The 16,166-nt window shown below is 43.5% G+C and overlaps 3 protein-coding genes across 3 annotated transcripts; 2 read left to right on the top strand and 1 right to left on the bottom strand.

Annotated features, from left to right (window-relative positions):
• Positions 1-2,799: 2,799 nt before the first annotated feature.
• LOC118431572 lies at positions 2,800-7,540 on the top strand. The gene is made up of 5 exons (XM_035842813.1): positions 2,800-2,998; positions 4,375-4,920; positions 5,254-5,444; positions 6,480-6,588; positions 7,200-7,540. The coding sequence occupies exons 1-5, from the start codon at positions 2,800-2,802 to the stop codon at positions 7,538-7,540; spliced, it is 1,386 nt and encodes a 461-aa protein (XP_035698706.1).
• Positions 7,541-8,191: 651 nt separating this feature from the next.
• Positions 8,192-10,236, top strand: LOC118431346. Its single transcript, XM_035842465.1, has 2 exons — positions 8,192-8,413; positions 8,791-10,236. The coding sequence occupies exons 1-2, from the start codon at positions 8,344-8,346 to the stop codon at positions 9,051-9,053; spliced, it is 333 nt and encodes a 110-aa protein (XP_035698358.1). The 5' UTR covers positions 8,192-8,343; the 3' UTR covers positions 9,054-10,236.
• Positions 10,237-11,400: 1,164 nt separating this feature from the next.
• On the bottom strand, positions 11,401-12,049 carry LOC118431341. Its single transcript, XM_035842461.1, has 2 exons — positions 11,818-12,049; positions 11,401-11,673 (listed from the first exon to the last, which is right to left on the bottom strand). The coding sequence occupies exons 1-2, from the start codon at positions 12,032-12,034 to the stop codon at positions 11,411-11,413; spliced, it is 480 nt and encodes a 159-aa protein (XP_035698354.1). The 5' UTR covers positions 12,035-12,049; the 3' UTR covers positions 11,401-11,410.
• Positions 12,050-16,166: the final 4,117 nt, after the last annotated feature.

The raw sequence follows: 16,166 nt of genomic DNA, 5'->3' as shown, positions 1-16,166 counted from the left end.
TTGCGTGCATTGTTTGCCTCTATTATCTCCACTGAAAATGATGTCACCTTGGTGGTATTTTCCCGATAAAATAGATTCACACATTGTTCACAATATATGTGTTCTTTGCTTGACTTTATTTGCACAATGCACAGTGCTCAGTGGCACGATTGAGTCTGGTGTGTGCAAAATGCACAGTGCTCAATGGCACGATTGGTCTGGTGTGTGCAAAATGCACAGTGCTCAATGGCACGATTGGTCTGGTGTGTGCAAAATGCACAGTGCTCAATGGCACGATAGGTCTGGTGTGTGCAAAATGCACAGTGCTCAATGGCACGATAGGTCTGGTGTGTGCAAAATGCACAGTGCTCAGTGGCACAATTGGTCTGGTGTGTGCAAAATGCAGTGCTCAGTGGCACGATTGAGTCTGGTATGTGCAAAATGCACAGTGATCAATGATCTGTTAATAGGTCTCAAGGTCTAATTTGGTTGGATCAAGGACTCTCTTTCAAACCTCTTTGGTTGGATGCAAAATGTAATGCGTAGATTTCAGCAGAAGAAGTATAAATGTGTACTGTGTAAAATCTTATTGAGTACAGACTTTTGCTAGCTGTAAGTTTCTGTATATTACTGTGTCACTTGTATATATAGCAGAGAACAGTCTAAGGCGTCACTGAAACAGAAAGAAAATATTGTCTTGATCACATAACATCTTACTAGTACCAACAAAAAGCAAAAATCTACAAAAGTTCAGGTGTGACATCTTGCCAACTGCTTTGCTGATTGTTTAACAGTTAGCTACAATCCGTTGTTTTCTACTATTCTTTGGAAATGTATGTTTTAATGTATTAGAATCCGATCCATCTTTTCAACTTGTACGATATTTTTACAATCAAAAATGCCCTGCATAATGCCTCGCATCGGCTCAAGCACAGTGCACCATTAAACTATCTAAATTCTCGTCAATCCCCACACACTGGTTTTACTAAAAAAACTATATACCGTTCCTTGGAAATATGTTTCAATGTGTCCGAATTCATGATCACTATCTTTTCAAATTGTACGTTACTCTTACGATCGAAAATGTCCTGCAGGACCTCCTGCAGCTGCATATATAGACGCACGCCCCCCTCCCACCCGCACGTAAACTGTTCCAATCGTTGCACAATAAACTTGACTGTATACCCTCCACAAAATCTTTCGTCAAATGTCGTGCTCATTTTACTCACATGACACTACGCCTTAGAATGTAATGTTATATTTTAATACATCCGAATTCCAGAAAGATAACTTTACAAACTGTACCAATTTCTGTACGATAAAAATCTCACCTCCTCCGCACCGTCAACGCCCGTGAGGGTATTTACCGGAATAACCCGAAATGACCCGGAATAACCCGGAATAACCGTAATATTTCTTGTTCCCATGGCCATATATACATTATTTTATGCCAAAATATTGCATTCTGCGATCTTAACTTATCAAAGCACACTGTATTTCGGTAGCTTTCATCCTTTATTAAGGTTATTCCGGGTTATTCCGGGTTATTCCGGGTTATTCCGCTAAATACCCGGACCCGTCAACGCTATCGCAAAATGAACCGTGCGATTTAACGACAACTCCTCAAATGTTACATGACCAGTGTTTTACTGCAAATCAAGAAACATTTTCCTTTCCTAGACTTTGCTAATGAGCGCTGCAATGTTTTCTGTACGAGTAGAGGTCATGGATAAACAGTATTCTTACAACGTTTATTTGAAGGGCTAAGAAGGGCTGAGAATTGTCGTAAAAACGCACGGTACATTGCGTTTATTTGAAGGGCTGAGAAGGGCTGAGAATTGTCGTAAAAACGCACGGTACATTTTGCGACCATAGCAGACCCATCCAAGGACGAACCATTAAACCGGGGACAAAGCCGGGCGCCTGCGGCGCCCCGGCAAAAAATCTAAGTAAGTAAGTAAAATACACTTGACAAGATACATCTGCTTTCAGTTTGCCTACATATTCTTGCATGGTTTTGAGAAGTTTGTTGGGTATGGCGTTTCATCATGTCATTCATGTGGTTATGTTGTAGTGAAGATCATTTTAACTCCATCATTGCAAATGCCCCATCTATGTAGTTTGGTGTGAGTAGAAATGAACAACTTCTTTCGGAACTGCTCTGAAACTTACTTAACACTGTTTGTACGTATACCTTGCTTTCTGAGGTGTATATTAATGTCAGACCTAGTTTGGGGCCCTGATTGTCCCTTTTGGTTAACAACTGCTTTTTCTGTATTTTCACACAGGTGGACACCATCGCACCTACAGAAGGCACGGTGTACGACGGTCTCGGTCTGCACGACGCTGACTACCAGAACGATAGTCTCTCCGTGTGGGCCACGTGGCACGGCTTCTCAGACCTGGAGTCTTACATACACCATTACGTCTGGTGTGTGGGGTCCTCTCCTGGAGCGGAGGACATTTTATCTTGTAGAGACGTCGGCGTCCAGATTTCTGCTTCTGACAAGCTCACACAGGCTTTAATATCAGGTAAGTCAGATTTTGGACTGCCTCCCTTCGTTGTTTGTCTGCTATCTCTGCCATTTGTCCCATTGACCAACCCAAACCTGAATGAAATCGCGCTCCTAGTGGCCAGCCTTACAGTTGCCACTATTAGAGATTGTGTAAACACAGGCTAACCCGACCCAAGCTTTAGGAACCCTGTCTGTAGTGACCGCCAGTCTACTATTACTATTTCCTTGAAGTCTGTTGAGCGGTCAGTACACATGTGAAAATTTAATACTTAGAAAATGCCTCTCATAATGTATAACTGTGTCCATGGCAACAGGTACCAAATACTACTCGACAGTGACAGCTGTGGACGCCGCGGGTCTGCGATCATCACCGGTGTCCTCAAACGGCATCACTGTAGACTCTACTCCGCCTGTTCCTGTCGAGAAGCTCAACTTCGGTCCGAACCTGGTCAACAACCCTTCTTTTGAGCAGGCTCTTGGAGTAGCAGATTGGAATGTATCAGGTAACTATTCACATCACATATTTACATATTATACATGTATCGTATAATATAGGTGAAATAAGCTCTCGTTCAAACAAATCTAATCTATTTCATAGCCCTTCTTTTGCGCAGGCCCTTGGAGCAGGTAGTTCAGTGTTGAATGTATCAGGTAACCAGTCATTGATTATGAATAGAGAAGATGATTATTTCTGAAGCAGTTTGTAAAACCCAAACAATTGATTGTCAAAGTTTCAAATTCAGTTAATTTGTTAATCTTTGGTACAGCATTTCACTTACTGACAGTTTTCATTGCACTGCGGAAAAGACCATAGACTTATTTCTAGCATTTTTGAAGTCACTGTTAACCCCAAACTGATAATCGTATTTGGAACAATGCTAAAGGTGGGCTCCCACTGCACTCGCGTCACGATTGCGTCGCTTCGGGGTTCGTTCATTGTGTCACTGTTGTGTTATTTTCGCCGATTTTCTGTTGCGCTCCCACTGACATGCGTCACTGTTGCGTTTCTAGACTAAATTGACAGGTTATCGGAAGTCGCAGCGTTGTCAATGTATGAAAAATCACTGTATAATGATGAAAATGCCTAACAATGAGATTTATAATGAAATAATTTCCCTTGTGATGATGCTTATGCTTATTAATGTTACTTATGTTATATGATAACCTTGAAAGACTTTTACAGTAAAAGAAGTAACCCAAATGAATGGACACGAACCATATACCAGATTTGACTCCATCGCTTATGTTTTTTGCAACAAGTATGTGTAATGTTGTGTGTTAATTTGCATATTTCACAAATGAAAAATCTTGATATTTCCTACGTTTTAATAGGAAATAGACAAAATATAACCGTGATACTGTTGAAGGCATGTTGGCGTCACTGTTGTGTCACTGTTGTGTCTCTGTTGTGTTACTCTTGGGTCACTGTTGTAAAATGATATCCAAAATGTATCCAATATAGCTTTTCAATAATAAAATGATGTTTACTTTTGATACTTGGTGCAAAATAGACAAAATATAACCTTGATACTGTTGAAGGCATGTTGGCGTCACTGTTGTTTCACTGTAGTGTTCTCTTGGGTCACTGTTGTGTCACCCTTGGGTCACTCTTGGGGCATCTTGCCACTTGCGTTATTTTTTAACTTCCAAAAAAACGTCGCGCTTGCTTGTGTCACCTCTAGGTTTGCTTGTGTCACCTCTAGGTTCGCTCGCGTCACCTATAGGTGCCGCGGGGTTACGTCTGCGTTGTCGAACCCCCAAGCGACGCAAGCGTGACGCGAGTGCAGTGGGAGCCCACCTTAACGTATAGCTTTGAGCATTTTTAAAGGAGGATGCAATGATAATTACTCTTCCAATGATATAAACCTTTCAATCATAGGTACAGCTGAAGCTGTAGCTGCGTCCGGATTTGCTACCAAAGATGGACAAAAGTATCTACATCTACACGGTAGCATCTCACAGACGGTACCGACTCAGCCCGGTCACAAGTACCAACTCACCTTCCACGCCAGACACGTGGAGAAACTGTCCCTTCCCCTTCAGTCCCAAGAAGGGAAGGTGTCAGCACCAGGTCTGCACAAGACGTTCAAGTTATACCAACGATTCGGTACGTTCGACGGCAGCGGTTCAAGCGACGAAGTAGCTCAAAACTGGCACCAGCACATCTATTATTTCACAGCGACCGGTTCTGAGTCTGACATCACGTTCAGGTCCGTCGGTAGGGCCGGAATGGCGCTAGACCAGGTCAGTGTACGGCTCGTGAACGTCAGTACTCAGCGAGAGTCGGACGGAGAGAGCGCCTCAGGACTGGTACACGTGCACACCAGCACGGCGGCGGACTGGCACGTGGTGCAGGCGAGCTGGAACCTGGAGGATCTGGAGAGCCCGATTGTCAAGTACGAATGGGCTATTGGCACAGTGAAAGGTATCTTATGGCACATTCTTAACAAAGTGATGTGTGTTTTTTATAAGTGTGTTTATGGATTGTATACTTCCAATGATATTCTCGTTCTCTGCCTTCCACTGTTTTGTTCTTATTTTTAATAGTTGGTAGTCAGACTTTAAGAAAAAGGCAATTACTTCCCTCAAAATGGTAATCAATCTTCAAAGATGGGGCAATAACTATGATTTGAAAAAAAAAGCAACGTAAACTTCATGTTTGATAGGTGTATTTATGTATATTTAAAAGATTTATTTTTATTTATTTTTATCTTGTATTTTTCACAAGCTTTTTTTCTTGCCTTTTTTGTAACTGAAGGAGGAACCCAGCTCCAGGGCTTTACGTCGGTGGGGCGTAGCACGTCTGGAAGGAACGAAAATTTACATCTGCAGCACGGCAGTTCTGTTCACGTCACCGTGGTGGCCACCAATGCCGCGGAGCTGAGGACTGTGGTGTACTCAGTACCTGCCGTGGTGGACCTGACTCCTCCGGTCATCAGTAACATACAGGTGAGACCACATTTCAGAACCTGACTCCCCCGGTCATCAGTAACATACATGTGAGACCACATTTCAGAACCTGACTCCTCCGGTCATCAGTAACATACAGGTGAGACCACATTTCAGAACCTGACTCCCCCGGTCATCAGTAACATACAGGTGAGACCACATTTCTCCTCCGGTCATCAGTAACATGTGACCACATTTCAGAACCTGCCGTAGTGGACCTACGAAGTGAACATACAGGTGAGACCATATGCATATGTCAGAACCTGACTCCCCCGGTCATCAGGAACATACAGGTGAGACCACATGTCAGAACCTGACTCCTCCGGTCATCAGTAACATACATGTGAGACCACATTTCAGAACCTGACTCCTCCGGTCATCAGGAACATACAGGTGAGACCACATGTCAGAACCTGACTCCTCCGGTCATCAGTAACATACATGTGAGACCACATTTCAGAACCTAACTCCCCCAGTCATCAGTAACATACAGGTGAGACCACATGTCAGAACCCGACTTCCCCGGTTATCAGTAACATACAGGTGAGACCATATTTCAGAACCCGACTCCCCCGGTCATCAGTAACATGCAGGTGAGTTATAAGTCACAGGGGTAATAACTGTAGTAAATTAGTAGTAGCAGAAGCAGTAGTAGATGGGAAGTATTAAAAGTGGTAGCAGTGGTAGCAGTAGCAGTGTGCTCAGTAGTAGTAGTAGTTGTAGTACATTGTCACTGTATTAGTAGCCTTTGGTAGTAGTGGGCTTGTTTATTTTCACGAAGGGAACGTTTAACATGTTAATGGCGCAAATGCTGTTTTTTCCTGTAGCATTCGAGTCCTGTATATCTGAACTGTAACTTATATTTTGATACAGAGATCACCACGCTCTCTAATAACTAACTAAGCCAATGGATGATATTGCAACTTACCGATAAACACAAAATGATTCCTACACTCTAGTTACGGCCACCTGAAATGTCACTTATAAGAGGTTTCACTTTAAAACGTTGGTAAATCTTCCTTTTCATCGTTCTAGGATGGAGTTGAGCCTGATGACGTAGACTACCAGAGCACGGAAACATTTGCTGCCAGCTGGGAAGTTTCAGACAAGGAGAGCGGTGTGAGCTGGTGTGAGTGGGGGCAAGGTAAATTCTGTTACACGATCTATAACCAATAATAGTCTGCAATCGCGTAATCTTCAAGTGATAGCTCATTTTGATGTTATTGTATGTACCCTTCAGGGCTAGTGTTACTGTTACTAAATTTATTTTAGAACTTTGTCACTGACAGTACCCTCCATCCCTTATTACTTTGACTCGCTATCCGTTAAAAGTTAAACCCTTCCCGCGCCAAGGGCGGTGCCCATTTCTGGCGCATAGGGCGGTGCCCATCTCTGTTTCGTTAGCCCTGGGCCACACACAACGCAATCACTACAGCAGGGGGCTAGTCCACTGGTAGTGGTGTGTGTTCAACTTCCATACTCTTTCCCGAATGCTGAGTGCTAAGCAGAGAAAGCAGCATGTACCATTTTTATAGTCTTTGGTATGACTCGGCCGGGATCGAACTCACGACCTTCCGAATGCAAGGCGAACACTCTACCCACTAGGCCATTGCACCGGTTATTCGCTATCCGTGCGTATAGAATTATCCTTCCACTGTACATAGCTATGGTAATATATGATATAATATAATGGAATAGAATAGAATGAAATTAAAAAACAAAAACAATTCTTTTACATTTCCAATTTCCCCCTAGGTCTAAGCCCAGGTTCGACAGAGATCTCGCACTTCCAGTCCACCGATAGCTTCTCATCCTCATCAAAGAACCTGACAGGTCTGATCTACCACGGACAGACGGTCTACACCACCGTGCGGTGCCACAACCAGGCGGGGCTGGAGTCCCAGGCCGTCACAGACGGGGCGACTCTCGTCACCAGCCCGCCCGACAGCACGGCTGCCGCGCTCCGTGTGGCGTCCCCGTCCCAAACTCCCTTCCCTGCAGAGGACAGGTACCAGAGTGCGGCGGAACAACTTCGCTTCTTCTGGGAAGGATTTAGCGATGAGGCCGGAATTGACCACTATGAGGTACTGTACTGATATTGCTGATACCTTTAAGATTGGCTGCTAATGGCTCTTGAGAAAGAATTAATAAACATGTCAGTATGTCAACATTTCAATTTCCAGAAAAGAATGACATTTATCAGTTTAGGAGACAAGTTTTCTTTTACGTCATCACACGGATTTTGTTACATTCGTAGATAGATAGATGGAAGAAATGTATTGATAGATATTCCTATGATTATGGATCTACCAGGCTGTTTTGCATTTACAAGGTAGTTTGATTTGTTTATTTTGTAACATATACTTTGTACCACTCTAGTTTTTACTTCGTACGATCGCTAACTTCGGACATATGGGGGACAAAAATGTACGTCTCCTGCAAAATTCAACTGTCTTGGGATACAAAATGCTGTTTTGGATCAAGAACCGGTGGTTAGTAATGTCACAACCTGCTTGAAAATCCTATGGCATCAAAATCGCACGACGATTGCGCCCTTACAAATTTTACCATATCCCCAGATTTCCATCAGCGGCCCTAACAACTACACGCACACGTGGCTGTCTGCCGGAGATAACGGGGAGACGTCGGCCACGCTGTCCGGCCTGGGGCTGGAGTCACACCAGACAATACTTAATACCACACCAGTCCATACTTGTTCTTAGCGCCATTGTTACATATCACTGCATATTTTTCATATCCCCAGATTTCCATCAGTGGCCCTAACAACTACACTCACACATGGCTGGCTGCCGGAGATAACGGGGAGACGTCGGCCACGCTGTCCGGCCTGGGGCTGGAGTCACACCAGACGTATTCCGTCTTCTGTCGGGCCGTCAACATGGGAGGGCTGGTCAGCAACGCGGTCTGGACTAACGTTACCATAGAGACGGAACAGCCGCTAGTCAACGGTTCGTGTCTCCCCATCTATTTATAATACATAGTTTGAGCGTGAGAAAGTTCCAGGTGCTAAGCTTGTCGACAATATGAAAACCATAAAGTCCAAAACCAGCCGGAGCCTAACCTCTGCTTACAGAGTAGCCGCTGATGACATACGTGGTCGTGGGAGGGAAGCTACAAAACGAACAATCTTGTATGAAATTTATCTCCCTCAGACTGGAAAAGAGTAAGCAGGCTTATTAGCAGGCTGTTATATCATTTATATCACTACTTACTGATGTCGTTTTAGATGTTTTTGTGTACATCTAATGTCCAACTGCTTTAGTATAAAAAGTACTCGTAAGTACAATGTAATTATATAAGCCAATATATGATTTGTCCCATTTAGGGTCTTCAGTTGTCAGCCAATGGCAGCCTCCAGACATCCTGCATCTTGATTGGACGGGCAACTTCCTCAGCCAATCAGCGCTCATTTACGAGGTTTCCTTGGGAACCGTCCGAGGAGGAAGTGACGTCATGCAGTGGATGGAAACCACGGAAACGGCCATGACAGTGACGGGGGTGGACCACAGCAGGGCACATTACGTCATAATCACCGCTGTCAACAGAGCTGGGCTCTACGTGTCACAAGTGCACAGACTGGCAGTTTAACACCGGAACAGAAACATGGACTGAAAATCTATTGGTTACAATTAAGAGTAGACTTTGACTTTGTTCAGATTGTGACAATGTGATAGCCTCTACAGCAGGCTCTCTGGGGCCTTTTCTGTCTTTTTTTTTGGCTCATGAATACTTTTTTGGCTCATAAATACATTTTTTATACTGGGTCGCTGGGCCAATGGTCCAAAATGAGCCAAAAAGGCCCCAGAGAGCCTGCTATGGAGGCTAACAATGTGGACTATAGGCAGCAGGCTGATATCGTGACATCATTAAATGATTAAGAGGAGAGGCCCAAGATTTATTCCAGAAACACTAACCTGCCTACGTCTATCGGTAGCAGGAGATGGAGAAAATGATAGTCTGGAATCCAGCAATAGTCTGCTACATAATAGCTATGACGTGATTCCAACCTAAGAAAACACAACTCAAGGAGCAAAGTATCATTCAAGGCTTCGCCCTAGATGTATCACCAAAGATTAAGTCTATCAAAATGGGATTATCTTATTTTTAAAGGATATGCTACAAGCTGGCAAAGAACGCTATTTCACAACAGTTCCCACGCAGATGTCGTGGTGGAAGATTTAACGCATTCTGACAGCCGATAACCCCAACTGCCAGAGGAGTCTGGCAATAAAAAAGCTCTACTATCTTCCACACCGACATCTGCTTGGGCAATATAACTATCACAGTGATTGCTCTGTTATGTTTGGACTTCTAATCATGCCATGTTGTGAGTATTCTTGTAAAGTGTAGCACCAAGGTGGTAGCTCGATACCATTGGTTGCTTTGTGTAGATAGTGTTGTGTGTACAGCACGATTGTAGGTTTTATATTTACTTTTGCTCCAATGAGGGCAGTGTTGCAGCTAGGTTCTCTTTGGGACATGCGATGATCTTTTTGAAAATTTGCACCATAAAGGATAATGTAAATATCACTATGTTGTTTCAAAAGATTATTTAATGATGTATATGTTTATGGTCGTCTAGTATTTGTAAAGATGAAGAATGAAAACAAAAGACTTTTATCATTAGATTCTGATATGTAAGCTGTAAAACTATCTATTGATTGATTAATGCCATTGAATATTTTGTACAAGACTTCAACAGTAAAGAAATATATTGTGCCAAGGGTTGACAAAAATACACAGACTAAATAAAATGTGTTTTAACAATGGAGTGGAAAGTTGGGAAAATGGTTTGCAAACGTTCGATTATTTCGGAAAAAACTTGGGGCAATCTAATCTCCAAATTGATCCTCCAGTAGCTATATACACTCATACATCGACTTCATTCCTCTGCCAGCTTTTGATACTATCGTATGCTATCGTATTATCTGCATGAAGATCAACAACGCGGACAAAGACAGCCGTTTTTAAAACGTGTGCAAATTCGGTAATTAGGATAAAGACAATTTTCGACTCCATCAACGATCATTGATTGAAAATGCTGCCTGATAAAAAAAATATTATTGCATAAAAACCAGAGTCCACCAGCTGTAAAAATATATATAAATATCTCAACCGCAATATTTGTCTGTTTGATTCGCAATGACAATTATGTTGGCGCGTTTAATCCAACTTATGAATAACAATAGCAATGAAGTTTATTGCATATTCATGCCATTAGGGCTGAATACAGTAAGCTACGGAGATAATAGAAAAGCTATACTCATACCTGCTCCTTCTATCTTCTTACAGCATGTGTAGACGAAGTTACAGAATTTTCCCAATACATAGTGTTTAGATATTTAAAAGGTGTGTATAGTCTGTTGTACATGGTAGCATAAACAAATGTATCGCGCCCTGAAGGATAAAGTGTACTACGCGTCTCCTATCTACATGTAGTTCTTGTCAAAAACCATAGTCTAATCTAACAAACACAACCTGGTTAGTCACAACATAAGTTCCGTCAGGAATTAGACACTACGTAGACATGAAATGTCGCACGAATTTCCTTTTCGGTGGCCCTCTTTACGTGTTATCATACTATCAACATCTACTCAAATAGCTTAAGCCGCTGTAGGAAAAGTAAAATATAGGTGCAAAAGAACAACAAGTATCAGATGGATCAAGTAAAATATACACTGGATCTACTCATTTCAAATAGTTCCAAATATATGGAAATAAAGTTGTATGCATGGAAAATCTCAAACACATCCAATTGACCGATCCCATAGCACCACCAACCTCCATCAAAATGTAGAAATGATTAATGAAAACAAATAATATTAGATATGCAGTCACTCTTTGTTTGCTAATAATTATTGCCTGAGCAGATCATTGTGATGGGCAGTGAGAATAGATCCTCACTGAGTTTCAGCCCATTTTCATGGTTACAGCATTCTATAACTTCAAACTGCCAGTCTGTGCACTTGCGACACGTAGAGCCCAGCTCTGTTGACAGCAGTGATGATGACGTAATGTGCCCTGCTGTGGTCCACCCCCGTTACAGTCATGGTCGTTTCCGTGGTTTCCATCCACTGCATGACGTCACTTCCTCCTCTGACGGTTCCCAAGGAAACCTCGTAAACGAGCGCTGATTGGCTGAAGAAGTTTCCCGTCCAATCAAGATGCAGGATGTCTGGAGGCTGCCATTGGCTGACAACTGAAAAACCTGAACATAACAATAGATTAAGTAGGAAATACGATAAACACAATGATATCAAGTGGCAATAATATAAATGGTAGCCTTAACAGTATTTCACGCTTACGTCAAATCACCTATTATCAATCTGTAAAAAGATGAGTAGAAACAAACCGTTGATCATCGGCTGCTCCGTCTCTATGGTAACGTTAGTCCAGATCGCGTTGCTGACCAGTCCGCCCATGTTGACGGCCCGACAGAAGACTGAGTACGTCTGGTGTGACTCCAGCCCCAGGCCGGACAGCGTGGCGGACGTCTCTCCGTTATATCCGGCGGACAGCCAAGTGTGGGTGTAGTTGTTGGGTCCGCTGATGGAAATCTGGGGATACATGTATGAAAAATATGCAGTAAGAACATGTATGGACCGGAGTGGTATAACAGTATTGTCTGGTGTGACTGCAGTCCCAGGCCGGACAGCGTGGCTGACGTCTCCCCGTTACCTCCGGCAGACAGCCATGTGTGGGTGTAGTTGTTAGGGCCACTGATGGAAATCTGGGCATATGGAAAAGACGTTAGGAACACAATTGATTTAGGACGACTTGGAAAGACATTTGTTTACTCTGTAGGTTTATTCTAGTAGGTCTACATAGGAGAATAGATTGCCAACTTACTCGTTGAAAACCTTCTATACAAGGTATTGATATAAACAGCAAGAAATGAGGACAACAGCAGTACTGTACCTCATAATGATCTATTCCGGCTTTGTCACTAAATCCTTCCCAGAAGAAGCGAAGTTGTTCCGCCGAACTCTGGTACCTGTACTCGGCAGGGAAGGTAGTCTGTGACGGGGACGTCACACGGAGCTCGGCAGCCGTGCTGTCGGGCGGGCTGGTGACGAGAGTTACCCCGTCTGTGACGGTCTGCGACTCCAGCCCGGCCTGGTTGTGGCACCGCACGGTGGTGTAGACCGTCTGGCCGTGGTGGATCAGGCCTGTCAGGTTCTTGGATGAGGATGACAAACTGTCCGTGGGCTGGTAATGTGAGATCTCTGCTGAACCTGGACTGAGACCTAGGGAAATGAAATTAGCAAAGTATGTTACAACAGATTTGTTTCTGTTCCTTTCTATATTTAATTCTATAACTCTATTCGATTTCTTCTTATTCTATTCTATTCTATTCTATTCTATTCTAACATAGCTGTGGGGAAGGGATGTTCTATGCACAAAATAAGTCAGAGTGACACGCCAGAGCATAAAATCTTTTAAAGAATCGGGTATGAAAAACAGTTTTAGTAAAAAAGCTCTATAATTATTGATAGTAACAACATAACGATGCTTGCTCGGTTGTGTATATGCCAACATAATGAGCAATGCCAAAGAGTTTACTAACTATTATTGGCTGTATATCGTGTAACAGAATCTACCTTGCCCCCACTCACACCAACTCACGCCGCTCTCCTTGTCTGAAACTTCCCAGCTTGCAGCAAATGTTTCATTGGTTTGGTAACTAATGTCGTCATCTTTAACACCATCCTTTAACGACAAAACAGAACATGAATATTTTATAGTTATACCCACGACAAACAACATTTTGTCAAGATGGAACTCAAGTTTGAAATGCAAAGCCCACCACGACAGATTCTGAAATGTAGTCTCACTTGTATGTTACTGATGACCGGAGGCGTCAGGTTCTGAAATGTGGTCTCACCTGTATGTTCCTGATGACCGGAGGAGTCAGGTCCACTACGGCAGGTTCTGAATTGTGGTCTCACCTGTATGTTACTGATGACCGGAGGAGTCAGGTCCACCACGGCAGGTTCTGAATTGTGGTCTCACCTGTATGTTACTGATGACCGGAGGAGTCAGGTCCACCACGGCAGGTTCTGAATTGTGGTCTCACCTGTATGTTACTGATGACCGGAGGAGTCAGGTCCACCACGGCAGGTTCTGAATTGTGGTCTCACCTGTATGTTACTGATGACCGGAGGAGTCAGGTCCACCACGGCAGGTTCTGAATTGTGGTCTCACCTGTATGTTACTGATGACCGGAGGAGTCAGGTCCACTACGGCAGGTTCTGAGTACACCACAGTCCTCAGTTCCGCGGCGTTGGAGGCCACCACGGTCACGTGAACAGAGCTGCCGTGCTGCAGATGGAGACCCTCGTTCCGAGCAGACGTGCTGCGGCCAACCGACTTAAAGTCCTGCAATTGGGTCCCTCCTGTAAGTAGTTATAAAAAGAAAACAAATGTTTAAGAAATACTAGACGAAGGCCTGGGTAGTTTTTTTAAATGAAATATACCAAGCAAACATGTAGTTGACGATGTTTTGTTCCAAATCACAGTTATTGGTAATAACAAAAAAAGTATTTGAAGTCAAACAGTAAAGGTTGCCCCATCTTTAAAGGTTGATTACTTGTTTGAGGAAAGTAACATTGCCTTTTTATAAAAGTCCGACTGTAAACACTTAAGAATAAGAACAACATTGTAAGGCAAAGAGCGAAAGGATAGATATACGTTACTTTAAAATCCATAAAATTTAAGGTTATACTGTTTTTTTCCAATTATTGCAGCATGTGCATGAACACGAGCACACATACACACACACGGGTAGTTAACGCACACTTATAGACAAATTTAGACACACATGAATTTGTTAAGAAGGCGCCATAAGATACCTTTTACTGTTCCAATTGCCCACTCGTACTTGAAAATCGGACTCTCCAGATCTTCCATGCCCCAGCTCGCCTGAATCACGTGCCAGTCCGCAGCCGTGCTGGTGTGCACGTGTACCAGTCCTGAGGCGCTCTCTCCGTCCGACTCTCGCTGCGTACTGACGTTCACAAGCCGTACACTGATCTGGTCTAGCACCATTCCGGCCCTACCTACAGAGCTGAACGTGACTTCAGACTCAGAACCGGTCGATGTGAAGTAGTAGATGTGCTGGTGCCAGTTTTGAGCCGCTTCACTGTTTGAACTGCCACTGCCGAACGTACCGAATCGTTGGTAAAGCTTGAAGGTCTTGTGCAGACCTGGTGCGGAAACCTTCCCCTCCTGGGACTGAAGGGGAAGGGACAGTTTCTCGACATGTCTGGCGTGGAAGGTGAGTTGGTACTTCTGGTCAGAATGAGTCGGTACTCTCTGTGAGATACTGCCGTGTAGATGTAAATACTTTTGTCCATCTTTGGTAGCAAAGCCGGACGCAGATACAACTTCGGCTGTTCCTATGAATCAAAAAGTAATCATTATTGCTATAGACTGAATTGCATCCTACACGCTAATCACTGATGTTAACAATATTTAAGATGCAATTATCTGTTTGAGGTTTTTATTGATTTAACACAATCATTCAAATACTTTTTTGGTCTTTAGACCGGAGTGCAACTAAAACTGTTATTAGATGAAACTGAAACTTTAAATCTGACAATCGATTGTGACGATGGAACTGACAGCTTTTGAAATGATTGTCTTTACGACGATAATGATTTGTTACCTGATAGATTCCACGATGAAGAACCTGCTCCAAGGTTCTGTTCAAAAGAAGGGTTGTTGACCAGGTTAGGACCGAAGTTGAGCTTCTCGACAGGAACAGGCGGAGTAGAGTCCACAGTGATGCCGTTTGAGGACACTGGTGATGACTGCAGACCCGCGGCGTCAACAGCTGTCACTGTAGAGTAGTACTTGGTACCTGTTATCAAAGCTTGTGTGAGCTTGTCAGAAGCAGAAATCTGGACGCCGACGTCTCTACAAGATAAAATGTCCTCCGCTCCAGGAGAGGACCCCACACACCAGACGTAGTGGTGTATGTAAGATTCTAGGTCTGAGAAGCCGTGCCACGTGGCCCACACGGTGAGACTGTCGTTCTGATAGTCCGCGTCGTGCAGACCGAGACAGTCGTACACCGTGCCTGCTGTAGGGGCGATGGTGTCAACCTACGTAAGAATAGCAATTGTTAACGAAGGTTAATCAGCGCCCAAAACTATTAATGACAGAATGATAAACGTAAAGCAAGGTACAGTGTAGTATAGTAGTAAGGTTCAGAGCAATTCCGAAACAAGTCATCCATTTGCTCACACCTAACACATAGATGGCGCACTTGCAAACAAGGAGTCACTTCATTGCAACATAACCACATTCAAGACATGATAGAACTCAGTCTTTTATCAGACAAAACGTTACAACAGTAACCTTGATGCCATCCGATGTTACAGTGGTGTGCAACCCGGCGTGGTTGGTTGCCCTAACGCTGCTGTAGTACGTCACACCCGTCTGGAGGGACAGGTTGTCCAGTGACGTCCTGGTGACGTCAGGGGTTGTCCTCACCACTCCCCAGGCAATGACGTCACTAGCTGCAGATGGAGAGAGTAGAAAATTATTCGTGGGAAATGATTAGAACTAGAATCACACAGTTCACCATTAAATCAAGATACAGAACTGGAACTAGGAAACCTTTATTTACCAGTATGCTACAGCCAAACCTATACATGTGGCATTTACACAGAGACTACCTTTCTCATTTGGCAACTT

The sequence above is a fragment of the Branchiostoma floridae genome, chromosome 15, assembly GCF_000003815.2.
Source record: "Branchiostoma floridae strain S238N-H82 chromosome 15, Bfl_VNyyK, whole genome shotgun sequence".
Lineage (NCBI taxonomy): Eukaryota > Metazoa > Chordata > Leptocardii > Amphioxiformes > Branchiostomatidae > Branchiostoma > Branchiostoma floridae.
Note: the sequence above shows the minus strand (reverse complement) of the source record. Positions and strands in the feature narration are given on the sequence as shown.

Excerpts from the sequence above, each read along its gene's own strand:
- LOC118431572 (XM_035842813.1), top strand. The coding sequence starts at position 2,800 with ATGGCAACAGGTACCAAATACTACTCGACAGTGACAGCTGTGGACGCC. Across the intron at positions 4,921-5,253 it reads GGCTATTGGCACAGTGAAAG|GAGGAACCCAGCTCCAGGGC; the intron begins GTATCTTATGGC and ends TTGTAACTGAAG. Across the intron at positions 6,589-7,199 it reads CTGGTGTGAGTGGGGGCAAG|GTCTAAGCCCAGGTTCGACA; the intron begins GTAAATTCTGTT and ends ATTTCCCCCTAG.
- LOC118431346 (XM_035842465.1), top strand. The coding sequence starts at position 8,344 with ATGGGAGGGCTGGTCAGCAACGCGGTCTGGACTAACGTTACCATAGAG. Across the intron at positions 8,414-8,790 it reads GGAACAGCCGCTAGTCAACG|GGTCTTCAGTTGTCAGCCAA; the intron begins GTTCGTGTCTCC and ends TGTCCCATTTAG.
- LOC118431341 (XM_035842461.1), bottom strand. The coding sequence starts at position 12,034 with ATGTATCCCCAGATTTCCATCAGCGGACCCAACAACTACACCCACACT. Across the intron at positions 11,674-11,817 it reads GGAGCAGCCGATGATCAACG|GTTTTTCAGTTGTCAGCCAA; the intron begins GTTTGTTTCTAC and ends TGTTATGTTCAG.